The following is a 20,127-nucleotide window of genomic DNA, read 5'->3' as shown; positions in this document are numbered from 1 at the left end:
CTGGAAATTTTATTGGCAGTCTCAGAAATGAGGGATGCTCCTTCCACTGAGTTACTAATCTATCAGAACTTATCTGAATATGGACCAAAAGCTATCTTGCCACCAAGAGACAAGAGCCCGTCTGTGGGTGAAGGCAAATGCAAGAGAAAGTATAATCACAGATGGTGAGCTACAGATGAGCAGTATCTTTTGGCTCCGGTCAACAATCGCAATTTACTCTGGTCTTTTCAATTACTTAAGCCGTAGTGAAGCTGGATCAATGTGAGCCAGAATTGCTAGAGGATATTTGTGCGCAAGGTTTCAACAGAACCTTCTGTTCTTCATCCCTGTAACTTGCCTAGACGCCTCTCTTCATCTTCAAGTTCTATATCCATGTACCTCCTTGAGGTCCCCCGAGCATGTCCGAAACTGACCTCGCTATTGCTGCCCCATCTTTAGTTCCTGTCTAAGGTGGATCCCTCCGGGACCACTCTGTCTGTCCCTTTCCTCCGCAAAGCCAAGGTCGTAAGTTCAGGCTCCACCCGCTCATTCGGCTTCCCAAGGTCACCGATCCTTCGCTCGCCCAACTCCCTGGGGGCGGTGTCCGTGTCCCCCCTCCGTGCAGGGCCAGGCGCTCTAGGCTGCAGCCAGCTAGCTCTTCAAAGAGCTTTATCATCTCGCTGATTTCCCGTACTGGGCGGCTACTCTCTCCGCTCAGGTGCCTTCTCTATGGTTGACTCCTCGCCTTTGTCTCGAATTCGCTTCGGAGGACGCTCGTCTGGGACCCCACTCCTTCCCACAGTTGTCTCAGGGGTCCCTTTTAGGTACAACTGCAGACGCCACGGGAGTTCGGTGAGACTCGCGTCAGCCTAGCACCTGAAAGCTCAGCGCCGAGAACGATGGCGGAAGTGAGTACGAAGGTGCCCTCCCTCTTACTTTTCTTCTCTATGGTCGCTTCCTTCCGCGTCGAGAAAACCCGTCCTGGCGCCTGCGCAGAAGCGCGTGCTGGGAACCCGTCGCGGAGGCGGGGGGCACAGGGAGCGGGAGCTGCGGCCGCCGCCGCTGCCGCCGCCGCCGCCGGAGCTGAGCGCGGGGACCGAGATGCAGGTGGGACCGGAACCGGAACCCCCCCCTCTTTAAGTGCCTCTATCCTCTCCGGGACTCGATCCTGGCGTCTGAGGAGCCTGGGCGGGGGTGGGTGTGAGAGCTCAGGGCTGGAGGGGTGCTTGGCTCCGGAGAGGGCAGCAGATAGGGCTGGTCCCCCGGAGCCTCGGGCCTCGGGGCATGTGGAGGGTGTCCAGCGATTAGGATCGGGTCCGAGCGATTGACCACGGGGCCTGGAGGGTCCGAACCTGGAGCGCAGCCTGCACCCTCCACCACCCGCCCTTCTGGAATGTCAGAACTAAGCCAAGAGGCAGGTGCACCGGGAAATTGTGACTGAGCCTTCTTGGCAGAAGAGAAACTGAGTCACCAATCCAGGAACCGCAGGGTCAGCGGGCCTGAAGGGGGCTGGGTCGGCCAGTGGTGCTGAGGGCTGGGTGGGCCTGTGTGAGCCGAGGTAGCCTCTGGCTGGGGACCATCTCTGCTGTGCCTGCACCTCTTGGCCCGGTTCCCCTGTGCTCTGTGACTCCCGCATCTCCTGGCAGCTTCTCCATGGTTTGGAGTTGTCCCTGTGGTTGGGGCCATCGGAGGGTGTAGGGCTTAGGCTGAGGAGGAAGGGAGGGGGTCTCTGACTTACAGCCGGGTTGTAGGTTTTGATGAGGAGGCTGACATCACTGATAGTTTGGGGAGACTATCCTGAGCTGTCCTGGGCTTTCACCTTGCCATATATCGTAGGGCAGGACCACTCACTAAAGAGCTACTGGTTGTAAATTACATGCCGAGCTCTGCCACTTTGTAATTGTGACTTAGAGTTGTGACACCATCCGAAGCTCTTCTCTCTAGTCTCCCTTAGAGCAAGAGCAAACAGGACCCATACTGCTGCTCTCCCCCATGTAAATAGTGAAGATGGCAGTCATGTCTTGTGTGCTTACTTTGTGTCAAGCACAGACATGTATCTTGTCATTTCATTTTTCCTGACAACTGTAGCAGGTAGAGATTATTAACTGTGTTTCACGGATACAAAAGCTGGGCTCACACAGCTAACAGGTGGGCTGAGCTGGGGCTTTGGTCCAAGTCTCACATGCTTTAGGGCATACTCCCCAGGGAGAGAGAAGTCTTGAGCCCTAGCTCCTTGTGATGTCTTACTTATGTGGCCAGTAAAGACTTGCCCTGACCCAGCACACCATCTCTTTTTCTCTAGGGCTGCTGCCAGTCAGCCCTAGTCGAAAGGGGGCAACCCAGAGATTGGTCTTTGGCCAATCTCCACACGGGCTTAAGTGCTGGGTTGTAAAATCAGCTTCTAAGACAGCTGATCCTTCAGTCCATCATCCACTCATTGGGCCTATGAAGCAAGGGCTCTAAACTTTGTAATCCCTGCACCCTTTTGGCCCCCTGAGACCAGAGCAATAGGAGCTGTGGTTGAGGCTGGTCCAGCCAGTCCCTGGAGACTAGAACTATGCAGTGGAAAACACAGTAGACTCTGAATTCTGGAATTTGTTTGAAGTCTCTGCTTCCTATCCAAAGAAGTTATTCAGTTTTCTAAGGAAAGGTAAAATGACCTATGGAACCCACTGGAATGGCATATGGAAAGAATAAGGAAAGTGTGGTAGTTAGGAAGGCTTTGCTTTGAAAAGGGACAGTGATGATCTGGAAGAGCCCTCTGTGGTGTGAGATGCTTCCAGGCCCTCTTTCCTGGATCCCACACAGGGGGAGCAGCTGCAAAGGCAGCAGGAAAGATGCAGTGCGAACACTGGCCGGGCATCTTTATCCCTGTGGTCTGTGTGGGGTGTGGCTCTTGAAGAGGGCAAAGCAGTTCTGTTCTCTTCCCCCGTTGCCCCCGAGGGATCTGCATGGGAGTCCCTGGCTTGGTCTGAGAGACACCCCAATCTCACCTCTGCAGTGACTCAATATGTATGCCTCTTCTTCCTCCTACAGCTGTTGCCGTTCACCCCGTGTCTTCTGGCCGCTTCCTTCTTTGCCGCCCCTCCTCACAGGCTCTCCCTGCCCTCCTCCTGGGGCCCATCATGAACGGTGCCCCTTCCCCAGAGGATGGGGCCTTCCCTTCTCCGCCAGCACTACCACCACCCCCTCCCCCAAGTTGGCAAGAGTTCTGTGAGTCCCATGCGAGGGCTGCTGCCCTGGATCTTGCCCGCCGTTTTCGCCTCTACCTGGCCTCGCACCCACAGTATGCAGAGCCTGGAGCAGAAGCTGCCTTTTCAGGCCGTTTTGCTGAGCTGTTTCTGCAGCACTTCGAAGCTGAGGTGGCCCGGGCCTCAGGCTCACTCTCCCCACCTGTCTTGGCCCCACTGAGCCCTGGTGTGGAGATTGCACCACCACACGACTTGTCCCTTGAAAGCTGCAGGGTGGGTGGGCCCCTGGCTGTGTTGGGCCCATCTCGATCTTCTGAGGACCTAGCTGGCCCCCTTCCTTCCTCAGTCTCTTCCTCCTCTACAACATCCTCAAAGCCGAAGCTCAAGAAACGCTTCTCCCTCCGTTCAGTGGGTCGCTCAGTCAGAGGTTCTGTACGAGGCATCCTGCAGTGGCGGGGGGCCGTTGACTCTTCCTCCCCAGCTGGGCCTCTGGAGACCACATCAGGCCCTCCAGTTCTAGGCGGAAACAGCAACTCCAACTCCTCTGGTGGTTCCGGGACAGTTGGTAGGGGATTGGCTAGTGATGGCACATCCCCTGGGGAGCGATGGACTCACCGCTTTGAGAGGCTGAGACTGAGTCGTGGCGGGGGAACCCTGAAGGAAGGAGCAGGGATGGTGCAGAGAGAAGAGTTGCTCAGTTTCATGGGGGCTGAGGAGGCTGCCCCTGACCCAGCAGGAGTGGGTCGCGGAGGAGGGCTGACCTCAGCGGGAGGGGGGCAGCCTCAGTGGCAGAAGTGTCGCCTGCTGCTCCGAAGTGAAGGAGGAGGAGGAGGAGGAAGTCGCTTGGAGTTCTTCGTACCACCCAAGGTGATCCCCAGGAGTGGGGAGCAGGAAGTGGCAGCGGCTGGAGGGGTGTCGAAGCCCGTGAGACAGCCGAGGTGGCGGGAGCCCTTGTGCACAGTGTCGCTGTCTGGGCTCAGCGCTTGCTGTGGGCTTTCATTTGCCATGGATGACCAAAGAGCTATTCCTGTTTCAGCTCACCTAGGAAGGAAAGGGGGAGGGAGGGACAGATGGACGGACGGACGGATGGCCGGTCCTGGCACACCACAGGACTGATTCGTACCCCCCTCCCACCTAGGCATCCCGGCCCAGACTCAGCATTCCCTGTTCCACCATCACTGATGTCCGCACAGCCACGGCCCTAGAGATGCCTGACAGGGAGAACACGTTTGTGGTTAAGGTAGGAGCTCCAAGCTCTGCCCCCAGAGAGTGCTTGTGCTTGAGAGAATGCGCTTGATAGATTTGGGCAAGTGTCTTTGGTAGCAGGATGAGTATATGTCAGGACAGGCTTTGAGTCTGTCTCTGGGGCTGTTGGGTATGGCCTGTAGGCCTACTATCCTCTGTCTTGGCTGAAGCCCAACCTCTTGGCCCTGTAGGTGGAAGGCCCTTCAGAGTATATTCTGGAGACAACTGATGCACTTCATGTGAAGGCCTGGGTATCTGACATCCAGGAGTGCCTAAGCCCAGGGTAAGAAGCTTGCCTCTGTTCTTGAGGGGGTCTGGAGGCGGGTAGGGGAGCAGCCTTGTGCCTTTCTCCTGGCGATTTTCTCCCAGCGCCATGCTCCCTGTCTTTGCAGACCCTGCCCGGCTATCAGCCCCCGTCCCATGACCCTTCCCCTGGTCCCCGGGACCTCCTTCCTCACAAAGGATAACGCAGACAGCCTGGAGTTGCCCTGCCTGAACCATTCAGAGAGTCTGCCCAGCCAGGACCTGCTGCTGGGACCCAGCGAGAGTAACGACCGCCTGTCGCAGGGTAAGGTAGAACCTTCCAGAGCTGCTGGGCCAGGTTCTCATCCCTAGCTGCTCCACCTACAACACTGATTGCTTGTTTTTGTCTCTGAACATCCCATGTGCTCTTAGGTCACAGCTTGTGTTCAGAATCGTTACTGTCGTACCCTGCATGGGCTCCACCAAACTCCCACGAGCCTTTCCCAGTCAGCCCTGTTACTTTTCCGCACGCCCATAGGCTGCCCCTCTGTGGGAGCAGCAGTTCTCTTCTGCAGCTTCCGGAGTTGGTGGACGTGGTGTTTTAGTCTTGTCGCACAGCTCAGCATATGTCAGTGGTCATTGCACTGTTTCTTTTGGTCTGACTTGCCACTCGTGTATTGAGAAAGATACAGATCCGTCTGGCCCGACTCACCTTCTAGCCTCTGCTTCCACTCAGCCCTTTTCTCCTGACCCTTGGTTCTGAGTTTGAGCCTCACAGTGCCTGGTGTACAGGCTACATTCCATCAACAACAGAGCTTTCACAGACTGGGATTGTTAGAGCTAGCATAGACCTTATATCAGCTTGCAAGTTTCCTGAGGTTTCTGACAAAGATGGGCTATGCTAACCTAGTTCCTGACATGCCTATTTTCTAAGCAGCATGGTGATATGTCTACTGGCCTGGGCCTGAGGTTTGACATATGTTCAGTCAGGCCCTCATATGTCACTGACTGCATACTAGGCTCTGAGGTGGATGGGGAACTCAGATGTTTCAAATGGCTCCTTGGTCTCCTTGGGTTCGCTTTTGCTTAGTGTCCTCTGAGCAGCCCAAGCAGGGAGCATCTTGGGAACTCAGGATGAAGAGAACAGAGGAGGTAGGATAGACAGAACGTTGCACAGAGGAGGTGAGAGAAGAGAGTGGCATCAAGGAGGCCAGGGCCTTCGCTGACTGCCCTAGGAGTACCAGGATGTATGGGAAGTGGGCGGGCTAACGGGACCAATGGGAAGAACTCACAGTGTAGTCAGCGTAAGATCCACTTGATTTGGCCTCAAGGGCTAGTAGGAAAGCGGAAGACTTATTTTTCCTTTGTCCATGACGACTGAACCCAGGGCCTTGCCCTCTTGGTAGGCAAGCACTGAAGTGTGCTCCAGCTCTTTGTGTGTGTTAGGCTGGCCTGCAAGCCTCCAGCCTTCTGAGTGCTGGGTGCGGGGATGTACCTCCTGACAAGGATTTCCCATGGGCTTCAGATTGGTAGTTTTCCTTTCTAGTCTAAACAGAGGGCTCCTTTCTCTTTTTTTTTTTTTGGAGACAGGGTTCTCTGTGTAGTTTTGGTGCCTGTCCTGGATCTCATTCTGTAGACCAGGCTGGCCTCGAACTCCCGAGTGCTGGGATTAAAGGTGTGTGCCACTGCCACCCAGCAGAGGGCTCCTTTCTAATGTGGACATTTTTCAAGGTTTCTATCCCTTACCCCACCAACCATTGCAATAATCTTTCAGCTGTTGATTCAGAAAAGACATAGGGACATTTGGATTCTAGGACCTCCTCGAAATAACCATGGTCTCTCAGCAGTACAAGCAGTGTAAGTCAGAAGCATCGTAAAAGTCCATCAGGGTCAGTCCTCCAGAGGTGTGTGGGGGCTGGGCACACAAGTGGACAGACAGCCAATGGGGAGATGGCAGGAGCCCAGGCGTCGAGGAGAGGAGCCTGTGGTGTTCTCAAGTTTGGCCTCCTCCATTTTCTTTCAGGGGCTTATGGGGGCCTCTCCGATCGGCCATCAGCGTCCTTCTCCCCTAGCTCGGCCTCCATTGCTGCCTCCCACTTTGACTCAATGGAACTGCTTCCTCCAGAATTGCCCCCTCGCATTCCCATTGAGGAGGGGCCCCCAGCGGGGACAGTTCATCCCCTCCCAACCCCCTACCCTCCCCTGGATACTCCAGAAGCAGCCACAGGTACTGGGTGCATGCCTATCTGTCTTTGGTTTGTGGTCCTGTATCGAAGCTGGAGGGGTCAAACCGAGGAGGAAGCAGTGACCTGGCTGGGGAGGAAGTGTCTCGAGGGGAAAACAAGGCTGGGGAGAAGCCTCTGACACCCTGGTTTTCCCTCTCTATTCTTCCTCAAGGGTCCTTCCTGTTCCAAGGGGAGTCAGAGGGAGGTGAGGGGGATCAGCCCCTCTCAGGATATCCTTGGTTCCATGGCATGCTCTCTCGACTCAAGGCTGCCCAGTTAGTGCTAGAAGGAGGCACTGGCTCCCATGGTGTCTTCCTGGTACGTCAGAGTGAGACAAGACGTGGTGAATATGTCCTCACTTTCAACTTCCAGGGCAAGGCCAAGGTGAGTGGTCCTGGAGGAGAACTCTGTTGGGCGGTGTTTGGGTGGATCTGGAAATTCCATTGCCCAGGGAAGGAGGGATTGATAACTGGCAGGGACCTGAACTTCTACCTTACTTGCTCATCCTGTCCTCAGCACCTGCGGTTGTCACTGAATGAGGAGGGTCAGTGTCGGGTCCAACATCTGTGGTTCCAGTCCATTTTCGATATGCTTGAGCACTTCCGGGTGCATCCCATCCCTCTGGAGTCTGGAGGCTCCAGTGATGTTGTCCTTGTCAGCTATGTACCCTCCCAGCGGCAGCAGGGTGAGCAGAGCAGGTCTGCAGGGGAGGAGGTGCCCGTGCACCCAAGAAGTGAGGTGTGTGTGCCAGGAAGATGGGGTGGGGGGTTGGAGGAGAGGCCTTGTTAGTGGGGAACAGGGCAGTTAAGTACCTGGGCAGGGGCCTAAAAGGGACTGCAGAAGGCTGGCAGGACGCAGGCAGGCAGAGGCTCCTCATGGGGCCTGGGGTAGTGGAGAGTTGGGTGGTGCATTCCCATTCCATCAGACCCTCGCTCCATCACTGTCTGTCTCCTGGACCCATCCTCCTTGACCTCGTCTTTGACCGTGTGGGGGTTCGTGGTCTGACCCCTCCTTCCTCCCTTGATGTCTGATGTCCCTGTCTGATCTCTCACTTTCCCCCCCCCCGCCCCACCATCCCATCTATCCCCACGTTGCCCCTCCCCCCAGGCCGGGAGCAGGCTGGGAGCCATGCAGGGGTGTGTGAGGGCGACCGATGCTACCCCGATGCCTCCTCCACCCTCCTGCCCTTCGGAGCGAGTGACTGTGTGTAAGTGTGGTCCTCTCACCACCGCCCATGTCCATCTTCCATGGAGGGGTTACTCAGGAGATGGGGTGTGGGGAGATAGTTCATGGCTCCTTGGGGAGGACAAGCAGGGGGCCGGCACAAGAACGCACTTCCTTCCACAATCAACGTGTCTTCTTACCATTCCTGTCCAGAACGGAACACCTCCCGTGACCCAACCCAGCCCCCTGAACCCCCTCCATGGACAGATACCCCACATCCTGGGGCAGAAGAGGCGTCGGGGGCGCCAGAAGTGGCGGCCACCACAGCCGCAGCAGCCAAAGAGAGGCAAGAGAAAGAGAAAGCGGGCAGTGGAGGGATCCAGGAAGAGCTGGTCCCCGTGGCTGAGCTGGTCCCCATGGTTGAATTGGAAGAGGCCATAGCACCAGGCACTGAGGCTCAGGGTGGTGCTGGCACTGGTGGGGACTTGGGGGTGTCCCTAATGGTGCAGCTCCAGCAGCTACCACTAGGGGGCAACGGAGAAGAAGGGGGCCACCCCCGAGCCATTAATAACCAGTACTCCTTTGTGTGAGATACCTGCCCACCCTCCATTTTCCTGCTCCCGGCCTTAAGTTATGAGACTGGGCTGGGTAGGGACACCGAGGAAAGTGGGAGCCCCCTCCCCACATGCTTCCTGACCCTTGTCAGCCAAGGGCATGTATGTTGGTACAAGTAGAGGTTCAAGAGCCCTGTTAAGTCCCCAGTTACTACACTACAGGTGCCCTTGCCTCGAGGCCAAGGACTTGGGCTCCATTACCTCCCTAAGGGGCTCTTATGGTCAGCCCCATCCTTGGGGGCTACTTCCCCACTAATAACCCCCCAACCCAAGCAAGGGTGAGGGGGAAGGGCTGTCAGTTATATTAAGGTTGTTGTTGTTGTTTTAAACAAAATGGAAAAGCATAAATAAATAAAGGGTTTATCTTAGTTCCATCATGGCTGTGGCTAGTGTTTGGAGTGGGCCTGGGACGGGCAGATAAGTCTGTCTCAGGTGGTTAAAGCTGTTTTCTGAGCTCAGACCAAAGAGCTGGCCCGGGTCCAGTCCTTTCCATCTCTAGTCCAAGGCCTTGGGAGCCACCTCTCCTCTGAGTCCACTGGGCTGCTGAGTATTGAAATGCAGAACTCAACCGTGCTTCTTGGGGGTTCCAGCATGTTTGGTTTTTCAGGGTGAGGGTTTCTTTGAAGACAGTGTCTTATGTAAGCAGAACTTGTGACACTCCCGCCTCAGCCGCCTGTGTGCCGAAGGGATTATTACACTGCCACACCCTGCCAGCTTGCTCTTTTAATGGAACGAGTCGGTGAAAGATGGGAGTCATGATCTCCAAAGGCCTTTGCTTTGCTGAACTTTCTGAGTGAGCTCCTTGTCCTCGGAAGAGAGTAGCCAGAGATGCTGGGGTCAGAGTTGGAGGAGACTTACAGTCTGAGTGCAGAGGGGCCCAAGGCCAGGCTAATTGTCCCTTTGTCAGAGACAGGCTGGAGATTGGCTGACAGCGTCAGCCGGAGTGCTGCTGCCGCCGCCGCCTCTCGTTTGCTGTATGGACCCGGGGCAAGACAAGCAGCTCTGTGACGTGTGAACTTCCATCTTAGTTGATGCTGCTGACAGGATTTGGCTACATGTTTCTCTGTCTGAGTTTATACACATGTCTCAAGGCTTTCCTTGAAAGTCACAAGTTCCAACCCGGGCAGTGGTGGCGCACACCTTTAATCCCAGCACTTGGGAGACAGAGGCAGGTGGATCTCTGAGTTTGAGGCCAGCCTGGTCTACAGAGTGAGTTCTGGGACAGCCAGGACTACACAGGGAAACCCTGTCTCAAAAAATCAAAAAAGAAAAGAAAAAGAACCAAAGTCACAAGTTCCAGTTGTCTGGGTCCAGCTTCTCCACATTGCCTGTCCTACCAGCTCACTTCCCTGAGGCCTAGGCTGTTAGCATGGGGTTTACAACCACTTCCACCGCGGGCACTCCCGTTTTAAAATACAGACCCTGCCCCAAGGACATCTTTCTGATCTCCAGCAGGGGTGCCCTGCTGGCTTCCCAGTTTAGAGGTGAGGGCAGGGTGCCAGAAGGCGAGCAGGAGCTGCAGACTGTCTCCCTCCCCCACCTGCTGGGTTACCCTCCCACCTTACCACTGTCTCACCCTCCCCTGGGAAAGTGGAGTGGCCCATCTTCTGTCCCTCAGCCTCTGCCCCACCTCCAAGAGGCCCTACCCACACTCATGACCTTGCTATTCTGAGCTGCGTTGGTTCTGTGGGGAGATGGACAGCAGACAGCTGAGCTCATAGGCTATCTAGGGTGGGGGTTGGTTGGGGAAGCCTGCTGGCTCTTGTTTTACCCTATCTCTGGGGCTCCCCAAATCTTGGCCTTGAATAGGGATTGAATTGGCCCTGTTGTGGAGGTTGGGCGGAGGGCAGCTTTAGACCTGGGTGCTGTGTTCTCCAAGTGAGATTGTTAGACAGCCAATGGCCAGTGAGGGCTGTAACACCTCAGAGTGGGAAGGCCTGATCCTCTCCTAATCTCATGGCAACTGGTGCTCAAAGGCTGCCCTCCCCCCTGCCTCGCCACCCTCAGGGACTTGCCATCCTGGGGTGGGCAGAAAGACACCCCCAGATTACCATATCCTGGCTAGAAGAGCCCAAGAGACAATGAGATTCCCTGTAAGTATGTGGAACTGGACAGGGATGGGCCAGGCTCAGCCTTCACGCCCTTCACAACCTGCCCTCTCCTTTCTTGAGCCTCGGAGCTCAGGAGCAAGAACACCTTCAATGTTGGTGTAGTGGGAAGTGGTCTGAAATTGCCTCAGCTGCCTCCCTCCCACCGCAGATCACAGTGCAGAGACGTGTCCCTGCAGCTCTGGGCTGGTAGCTTCCTCTCTGGCCTTCATTATCCATCTGGGAAGCTGGAAGAGGTAGACGTGATACCCTTGGAGAGCCTCTGGCAGGGGTGTCCTGTAAAGCCTGCCTTGGTTCCTCACTCAGCTTTGAAGCTCTCATGTCCCTGTCCCCTCTCCATGTTTGGGCATTCCTGCTGCTGGAAGACAGTGGTCCATCACTCCTCCAGATGCTCTTGGGGAGAAGCCAGTGAGGGCCCAGCCTCGATGGCTGTTCAGAGGGTCCTGGGCCAGGTGGAAATGCCTTTTTGTGTGACCTCTACATTCCTACTCCATTGTCTAAGGCCCTCCACCTTAGGTCACAGCAGGACTCTACTTCAAGGGAGGGGCTTGAGGGAACTGTGAAAAGAGGGCGGGAAGGAACACCTTGTCCTCACATCACCCTCCCCCAAGTCTGGGCAGAAGGCAGGATGCATCTGAGCTCGGCCCTTCATTTCTGACTATCCGTGCTGGCCACCCCTCACCCTCACAAGTGGGCCCTCTTTTTCTGCTGGGCTCTGCTTGTGCCATTCAGTCCCGGAGCTGGAGCCCTGGTGTAGGAAGTCAGTCTTGGTTCTTTGCAGGGAAACTGAGGCCCGGGTAGAATTGGGACCTGCAGTGCTGCTGGCCGTCACCGGACCTTTTCACTGCCACAAAAAACGTCTCTGCCTTAGTTTCCCCGCCAGCTTGCATCCTGGCCCGCGTACCATGTCTGCTTCTCCAGCAGCTGCCTTGGTAGAAACCAAAACTGCCCCCAGGGGTCGGGCAGGGTGGCTCAGAGCAGCTGCTCTTCGGAGGAAGCTGACACCCAGGCCAGCCTTGCAGCGACGACTCGTGGTTTTGCACCCAGGCCCCGGGGCCCCGCCCACCTGGCTGCACTGCCAGGACCCTGCTGTTTCTTTTCCCTCTTCTCCTCAGACTTTGGAGAGTCTCTGCTGTCTCTGCTCCTACCTTGGTTCTGTCCTCATTCCTTCATAACCACCCCCCACCTCTCTCTGGAGCCTCCACTGTACCCAGCTTCAGGGCTCCTGTCCCTAGGAGCTCTGGCATGGGGGCAGGCCCAGCTCCAAAGCATTCCTACACCCAGGCCTGATCCTCACTCCCTCTGTGGGCTGCTGCATCAGGGCCAGAGCTGCTGAGACCCCCGCACCTCTGGGGGCAGCCATGAGGCCCCTGGGATTAAAGGCCAGCGTGGGATGAGGAAATTCTCATTCCCCTGCCTCACCCTGAAACCCTTATCCCTCCACCTCTGCCATCAGCACATTCTGTAGCCTCTTGGGTTACCTGGGTGTCCCGTTTTCTTCAGGGGGGGGATTCCCTGCCAGTTTCAAGGGGGAGCTAGAGTGGCCGTGGCGGGGGGTGGGGGTTAGGAGACACACACAGTCCTGGCCTTGCTTACCAGGGCCTGGACACTAAATCCCCTGTTGATGGCTGCAGCCGCCCCTCCCTGGGGTAAGGTTACCATTTGCCCCGTCCCCTGACAGATCACCTCCCTTCCTACTTCCTCTTATCTCTCTAGGGCCACTTCCTCTGTCCCCCAAAGATATTCCTTCTCTTTTGATCCCCCAAAGACTGGAATACCTCCCCCACTTCTCTGAACACATAGGCAGCAGAGGAGAATGACTGTGGGAAGGGGCTCAGGGTGGTCGAGACAGGAGAGGGCTGAGGGGCCAGGAGGCCTAAGGGCAAAGAGGGGTGGTGGGGTGAGCTTGGAATTGGGCATTTAGTGTAACTGGGGAAGTTGAGGCAAGGGGTGGGGGACAGGGTCAGTAGCAGATAACAGAAAATGACTCCCCCCTCCCTTCCCTGGGGCTGGGGCCACCCTTGTGAGTGACATCTCAGGCTGCGGCCCCACTGTTCTTCTCTGTCAGCAGAAATCTCTCTCTCTTCTGACCCCTCCTGCTGGGGTCTCAGCCAGCCAATCCCTGATCTGAGGGAAGGGGGAGCTGGCCCCCCCACTCCCTCATAAGGACCAGCTGGGGGCCGGGGGGGTGGCCGGCTGCTGTGAGACTGGGGTCAGAACTTTGTGGAAGGAAGAAGAATCTGGGGGGGGGGCAGGCAAGAAAAAGGAAGAAGCCCAGATCAACAGACAGGTGGACGCACTGAAGAAGTACCCCCTCCAGTGAGAGGCCCCTAAGAAGGAATACATTGCCTCCTGGCCCCCAAGAAGGGAGCACAATGGAGGCCGCACACTCCAAGTCCACAGAGGAATGTTTGTCCTATTTTGGGGTGAGCGAGACCACAGGCCTTACCCCAGACCAAGTAAAGCGGCATCTGGAAAAATACGGCCCCAATGGTAAGTGTCCCTCAGAGGAGAGGCTGGCATGGCTGCCTCCCACCCCCACTAGAGGGGATTCTTCCTCTGGGGTCTGTAGGAATGAGCAGGGCAGTTGCCTGCTTCTTGCAGGAGGCGGAGGATACTAAAGAAAACAGTTTTAAGATCTGGAGTTTGGGGAGGTTTTATGGGGTGACCTTGAACTTCAGGTGCCCTTTTGATAGCCTGATTCTCTTAGCCATGAAGTTCGGGGTGTGGAGGATATGAGGCTGGATCTACTAAATTTGTCCTTTTCTTCTTTTTCCCTGGGTAGAGCTCCCTGCTGAGGAAGGTAAGTTACCTGAGCCTTGAGCCCTCCTGAAAGCCCTCTTAATGTGCCCCATTCCTGGCTCCCCCGCCTTCTCCTTTCCAAGACCCACAACCCTTACTCAAAGGGCAGATATTCTCCCCCAAAGCTTAGCGTCAGACATCTCCAGATGCTTTTTCCTTCAGACTTCCCACCCTTGGACAATTGCCACAGATTTGAAGAACCTTTTGGGGTGTTTTATCTCTTTCTCTTATATCAAGCTGGGGTGCCCATCAACCTAGAGGTCCAGGGCACTCTAGACTCTGGACACTAGCCCTCCAGAGCCACAGACCTTCATCTTTTGGATCTTAACCCCTGGGACTCCTCTTCTCGCTCCTCCCACAGGCAAGTCCCTGTGGGAGTTGGTGGTGGAGCAGTTTGAAGACCTGTTGGTGCGCATCCTTCTGCTGGCCGCCTGCATTTCCTTCGTAAGTGCCCAGGGCAGGGGGACTGTCTGAAGAACGAACTGTGTGGGGCGTGTGATCTGCTTGTGGCTCCTGCCATTCTAGATGCCCTCATCCAAGCCCTAAACACCCTATTTTCCATGCTGGAGCTGGGGGTGGGGTGCTGATTTGCTTCCTCCCCTGCAGAGAGGTTTTATTTTAAGCCCTGAGAGTGTTCTCAGCCAAAACACTGAAGCTAAGCCACCCTCCCAGCTTCAAGGGTTTCAAGGGCTCAGGTTACCCCCTAAGCACAGGGCTCCCAGCTTCGATGTGGGCTGCAGTGTCCACTGTGGGGGTCACTGCCACTCTCTTCCTGTCCTGGTTGGTCCCCACTTTGCTTCACCAGTCCTGCCCTGCCCTCTCCGACTTGTGATTGGCCAAAGAAAGACCTGTTCTGAGAAGTGGGAAAGGTGTGCTGCTGGTCCAGTAGGGGCTGCCAGTGTGCCGTCCAGCCCCCACCACCCTCCACACCCCACCCCTCAGCTGTCTCCAGCCTCCACCACATCCCGCTTCCAGTAGGGGCTGGCACTTGGTGCCTGCTTCTCTCACCCAGCCTGAGGCACCCTTACCTCTTGGTGTCTCCAGCCCCTCAGAGCCTTAGTTATTCTTTTTCCTTGTTACATCTCCAGTGTTCACAGCCCCTGCTGCGGGCTCCAGGCACCCACTGTCCCAGCAGTCCGTCTTGTATTTTAGAATTTCTTTAGCATCTTAGCTGGAAAATAAGGCCTAGAAGGCAAAACACGTAAAGCATCTACGGAGGCCCCGTGCACCCTGGGCCTAAGCTGGCAGCCTCCCTTCTCTCTCCTCAGATTTGCTCCTTGACATTTGCCTGTGGCTGCTGCCTGGCAGTGGCAACAGCTGGGGTGGGGTGGGTGCTGGAGGCCTGTAACCCTACTCCCCTCCTGTTCTCTCATGAAATTGGAGCTTCCATGCCTTGGCGGGAAGGGAGGGCTGTGGGTGGGCTGGGCCCTTCGAGGACCATAGGGATTTTCCTGTTGAGCTTGCGTCCCTGTGGGATGGATGTAGGGCTAGTTGATCCTGGCTGTCCTGGCAAGGATTGCTTACAAGCAGTTTGGTCAGGGATACCTGAAGGCATTCCCAGTTAATCCCCACGTATGTGTGTCTGTGCGGTGTATCTGCACACGCGGGGTATCCACAGCATCACAAGGGGGGCTTGGCGCTCCACAGTGTGATGAGCCTCACACTCCTATACATTGTCTGACCTCTGCAGCAGTCTTCAAAGGCCTTCCGGTTCCTTTCTTCAGTCACGTGGGGGCTTTGTTAGCAGCTGGTAATTCTCCCTTCCCCTCTCAGGTGCTGGCCTGGTTTGAGGAAGGGGAAGAGACTGTCACGGCCTTCGTTGAGCCTTTTGTCATTCTCTTGATCCTCATTGCCAACGCCATTGTCGGGGTTTGGCAGGTCAGTGCGGACCCCTTCTCCTCACTTGTGTCTCAACACTGGGCAAGGAGGCCAGGCCTCCTTCCAATTTCCTCCTCCTCCATCCTTTCCTCCAGCTGTGCCCACTCCTCTGGTCTTCTCATTCAGTTGGGACTGGTATGGAGTATTAGACAAAGCTGGACAAACTCATCTGCTTACTGTGTGAGCCTGAGGAAAGTCTCCATCCCCGAGCCTGTTTCCTCACCTGAGAACAGGGCTAGTAAGCTAGGTGTGCTGGCACACACCTACAGCACTCCAGAGGCGGAGTCAGGAGACTCCCACGGTCTAGGCTAGCCTGGACTACAATGTGAAATTCTGTCTAAAAATCAAACGCTATGCAAGGATGAGCATACTTACAACCCACTACAAGGAGGAAGGAGAGGGGGCGACGTAAGACGTGGTGACACACACTTTTAGTCCCACAGTTGTAGGGGCAGAGGCTGGTGGGTCTCTGTGAGTCTGAAGCTAGCCTGGGCTACATAGAAGATTCCAGGCCAGGCAAGGCTACATAGTGAGCTCCTGTTTTTTTGTTTTGTTTTAAAAATGAAAGAGATAGAAAAAGAAAAGAAAAGAGAAACAAGACCAATAACTGAGTTCCTCAGGCTTGATACAGTTGAAAAGAACATGAAAGTTCATGGCACACAGTAGGCACTCAATAGCACTTGATACAGTTGAAAAGAACATGAAAGTTCATGGCACACAGTAGGCACTCAATAGCACTTGATACAGTTGAAAAGAACATGAAAGATCATGGCACACAGTAGGCACTCAATAGCACTCATTTGATTCTTCCCCAACATTACCAGTCTACTTTCTTTGCCCCTTGCTGTCTGTCTTTTGTTTGTTTGTTTTGTTTTTACTTTTTAAATTCCTTTCCTCTTGGTCCAAACTCTTCTTCTTGTTTTTAGCCACTGGGGATGTTTTGAACAACAAACGCACCCCTGCTGTGATGCTGTCCACCTCTTGTGCTAGCTGGACCTGCATAAGCCAGCCTTTTCTGCAATGTCCTTATTTCTCCTAGGATCCCGATCCCTGCTCCTCCGTCTGCATGTCCCTCACCCTGCATGTACTCAGACCAGCCTCCTGCGGGTCCAGGACTTCCTCCCTCCCTGACTCCACTCTTGTCTGCTCTCTTCCTCAGGAACGGAATGCAGAGAATGCCATCGAGGCTCTGAAAGAATATGAACCTGAGATGGGGAAGGTCTATCGGGCTGACCGAAAGTCAGTGCAAAGGATCAAGGCCAGGGACATTGTCCCTGGCGATATTGTGGAGGTGGCTGGTAAGTCCTAGGATGGATGGTCTAGGAGGGAAACCTTGGGTCCTAGGCCAAGAAGAGAGCAGGGGGCCTGCCAGCCCTGTTTCTGTATCTGTGAGGATGGTGGCGTCTTTGCTTCTCCTTCCCAGACTTCTCAGGAGTCACTCCAGGACATCCAGGCCACAGCACCCCTCCCCAGTAGAGTCTCAATAGGAACAGCTAGTCCTGTCCCTCAGGCCGTAGACAGACCCCCTGTCCCCCTCCTGTCAGCCAACACTTGCAAGCGACAGGTGGAAGCCAGTCTCTGCCAATGGCCTCATCTCCACCCCTTGCCGATCCTGGCTCCCCTCTCCTTCCTCCCACCACAAGCTTGGTCAGCTTTCAGTCTTGACCCCTCTGTGCCCTTGAGGCCTCTCGAAGGGGAAGGAATGAGAGTAGATGGAGTGGGGGTGGGTTAGGAGGGGGTGGATGACTACCCCCGCCCCCACCACCATGTAAGGGCAACTCCCAGTCCTCTAGGAGCACGGGGCTAAGAGGAGGACGCTCAAGGAGGGCCCTGCCCCCTCAGGACACTTAATGCCGGCTCAGGGAGGGTGGGGCTGGGTAGCTAAGATTACTGGATTCTGCCCTTAGCGCTTTTTATATCTGCCCCGAGCAGGCCTTTCCAGCACGGTAGGTGCCTAGTTTGGGGAATGTATATTTCTAAGCTTCCTTCCCTCATACCATGTCACCACCAGGAGAAGCATGGGGTGGAAAGTTGGTGGGCTCAAGGCCCCTGAGCTCCATCACAGGGCAGTCCTGCTGTGGTGACGGTTTGGGGTCAGTGCCATGGATGTCTATAAATACCACTTGGGCTTCGGTGACAAGGGTGTCTGCCTGACGCCATTGCTGACCTCCCTCTCTCCTCCGGCTTCCTCTGGCACTGGAGGAGGGACCTTAGAAACCGAGAGAAAGGGAAGCAAGTGAGCTTCGTCCCAGTTCCACCCATGGGACCTAGGTGGCTTTAGGCGGAGGCCTGAGGAGGGGTGTGTGTCCCCCAAAAGGTCTCTAGTCTGGCAGAGTGTCTCCCTCAGCCCCTGCCAAGGTGCTTCCAGTGTCTGGCTTCCCACTTCCCCTCTGTGAAGCCCTGAGCCACGCTCAGGAACGCTCCCTCACACGTCCTTCTGTGCATCCCACTCAGCTCCACTTCCTCTCTCACTTGGCCTGGATTTCCTCAGCACCCACCTTGTCCTCCGGTCCTCCGAGTCACCCTCTTTTCTCCGCGTTACATCATTACGTTTCCTTCTTTCCCTTTCTCTCATTTTCCTCTCTCAGTTTTCGCTGGCTTGTCCTCAGTTTTCCTTTCAGCTACAGGGAATACATCTAATGAGCACACACCACACTCCAGGCTCCTCTTCTCAGGCTTGCAGCCAGTGGGAAGAGAGGCATTGGGACGGGACAACGGGGTAGTATCTCTGGGGTGGGGATGGACTTGGGACTCTGGTGCTGAAGGCCTGTGAATGGCTGGATGCTCCAGGGCTTGAGGGATGATGGTGTGAGGGAGGCAGAAGCTGGAAAGAGAAGCCTCCATTCCGAGCTGAACTTGCTCTTCTCTCTACAGTGGGGGACAAAGTCCCAGCAGACATCCGCATCCTCTCCATCAAATCCACCACCCTCCGGGTCGACCAGTCCATCCTGACAGGTAGGCTGGCTCAGGTAGGAGGGCACAGTGAGGAGGAGCTAGGTAGACAGAGAAAAAGGTTTGGGTGGATGAAGGAGGGCATCCACAGTAGGACCTCTTCAGTTCTGAGGGGACATCCTTGGTGTGGCTCAGCCTTCATTCTGTCACGAGGGGCATGGGAGAGGACGTTTGTGACCATTTCCCATATAGTCTTTGCCCTACACCTTCTATGTGGACATAAGAACTCACCCCCTGTCACAAATTGTCCTGTCCTCTCCAACATCCTGAAAAGTCCTCAAATGAGGGATTCTAGGATAGGGTGGGGACTTTGGACACACTTTCAACTCTGGGCCCACAGCAGGAGGACCTGAGCCTCTGTCCTTGGTGAGGAGGCCACACTGGTAGTCTCCCAGGACTGTGCTATGCAGCTCACAGATGCTTCATGTCCACCGACTTATCTGATTTTCACCAGGACATGAGGAGCAAATGGAAGTTAAGCCATCAAAGTCACACACTAGGCTTGGTCAGTGTCCTTTAACTCTAAGGCAATGGACTTCCTGCTTGCCCAGTCACCTTCCTCCAGAGGCAAGACTGCCGGAGTGTTGGCTTGCTGATTGCAAAGTGTCAGAATGTTAGGGACAGAGACATGCTGTCACCTGAAAACTCCTTGGTCCTTTCTCCACAGGGGAGTCTGTATCTGTCATCAAGCACACAGACCCTGTCCCTGACCCTCGAGCCGTAAACCAGGACAAGAAGAACATGCTCTTCTCAGTAAGCAGTCACATGACCAGGCAGAGGACCTGGGTGTAGAGGGAGCATGGCAGTGGAAGAAGAGATGAGGCCCCTGGCCTGTGGCATGAGGCCTACCTCTCGCCTGACCCTACTCTTTCCTCACCTTCCCAGGGTACCAACATTGCAGCCGGCAAGGCCGTGGGCATCGTGGCCACCACTGGTGTGAGTACTGAGATTGGCAAGATCCGAGACCAAATGGCTGCCACTGAGCAGGACAAGACACCACTGCAGCAGAAGCTTGATGAGTTTGGGGAGCAGCTGTCCAAGGTCATCTCCCTCATCTGTGTGGCTGTCTGGCTTATCAACATTGGACATTTCAACGACCCTGTCCATGGGGGCTCCTGGTTCCGGGGGGCCATTTACTACTTCAAGATTGCTGTGGCCTTGGCTGTGGCAGCCATCCCAGAAGGTGAGACAACCATCCCTTGGTCATAGACTCTCTCCTTGGCAAAAATAGTTCCAGATAAAGTAACCATGACAGGTCCCGTGGAGAAGGTCCAGATAGCTTTGGTGGCTGTTAGGTAGCAACCAGACTAGGCCTCCCTCCTCCTGGGTTGTTTGCTTACACCATCTCTATCCCCTTAGGGCTACCTGCTGTCATCACCACCTGCTTGGCCTTGGGTACCCGCCGGATGGCAAAGAAGAACGCCATCGTGAGGAGCTTGCCCTCTGTGGAGACCCTGGGCTGCACCTCTGTCATCTGTTCTGACAAAACAGGAACCCTCACCACCAACCAGATGTCGGTTTGCAAGGTCAGGAGAAGCATGGGCTGGGTGACAGGGGCCCTCTGAAGATAGGCTTCTGTACTAGTGCCTTCTCAGTGTGGCCGGGAACTACTCACGGGTGGAGTAAGTGCCACCCTTAGGTCGAGGAAAGGGCCGTATTAGTTGGCTTTCTGTTTCTTACATAAAACTCTGACGTTTTAGTTTATTTGGCTTATGTGTCCCAATCA

General features: G+C 55.4%; 2 protein-coding genes across 11 annotated transcripts in view; both read left to right on the top strand.

The window, feature by feature from the left end:
- The first annotated feature begins 676 nt into the window (after window positions 1–676).
- Window positions 677–9,040, top strand: Sh2b1 (SH2B adaptor protein 1). 9 transcript variants are annotated; one of them, XM_036192124.1, is made up of 10 exons: window positions 955–1,468; window positions 3,016–4,037; window positions 4,309–4,410; window positions 4,607–4,698; window positions 4,808–4,983; window positions 6,682–6,885; window positions 7,056–7,267; window positions 7,400–7,568; window positions 7,991–8,090; window positions 8,261–9,040. In XM_036192124.1, the coding sequence occupies exons 2-10, from the start codon at window positions 3,105–3,107 to the stop codon at window positions 8,277–8,279; spliced, it is 2,007 nt and encodes a 668-aa protein (XP_036048017.1). In that variant the 5' UTR covers window positions 955–1,468; window positions 3,016–3,104; the 3' UTR covers window positions 8,280–9,040. The 9 variants fall into 9 exon arrangements, with proteins under 9 accessions (XP_036047967.1, XP_036048017.1, XP_036047998.1 ...); XM_036192105.1 differs by having other exon boundaries at window positions 7,400–7,621; XM_036192114.1 differs by having other exon boundaries at window positions 961–1,086.
- A 4,101-nt stretch (window positions 9,041–13,141) lies between these two features.
- Window positions 13,142–20,127, top strand: part of Atp2a1 (ATPase sarcoplasmic/endoplasmic reticulum Ca2+ transporting 1) — a 17,108-nt gene continuing 10,122 nt past the window's right edge. Inside the window, exons 1-9 of one of the 2 annotated variants that reach the window (XM_036192017.1) lie at window positions 13,142–13,262; window positions 13,555–13,572; window positions 13,933–14,015; window positions 15,345–15,449; window positions 16,609–16,747; window positions 18,324–18,404; window positions 19,069–19,154; window positions 19,287–19,584; window positions 19,761–19,927. In XM_036192017.1, the coding sequence (XP_036047910.1) occupies window positions 13,145–13,262; window positions 13,555–13,572; window positions 13,933–14,015; window positions 15,345–15,449; window positions 16,609–16,747; window positions 18,324–18,404; window positions 19,069–19,154; window positions 19,287–19,584; window positions 19,761–19,927 (1,095 nt within the window). In that variant the 5' untranslated portion in view covers window positions 13,142–13,144. Of the gene's footprint in view, window positions 13,263–13,554; window positions 13,573–13,932; window positions 14,016–15,344; window positions 15,450–16,608; window positions 16,748–18,323; window positions 18,405–19,068; window positions 19,155–19,286; window positions 19,585–19,760; window positions 19,928–20,127 lie in introns of those variants that run through there. The other variant, XM_036192009.1, reaches the window with a different exon arrangement.

This window comes from Onychomys torridus, chromosome 1 (assembly GCF_903995425.1).
Source record: "Onychomys torridus chromosome 1, mOncTor1.1, whole genome shotgun sequence".
NCBI classification, from domain to species: Eukaryota; Metazoa; Chordata; class Mammalia; order Rodentia; family Cricetidae; genus Onychomys; species Onychomys torridus.
This window is presented reverse-complemented; position numbering and strand designations above follow the sequence as displayed.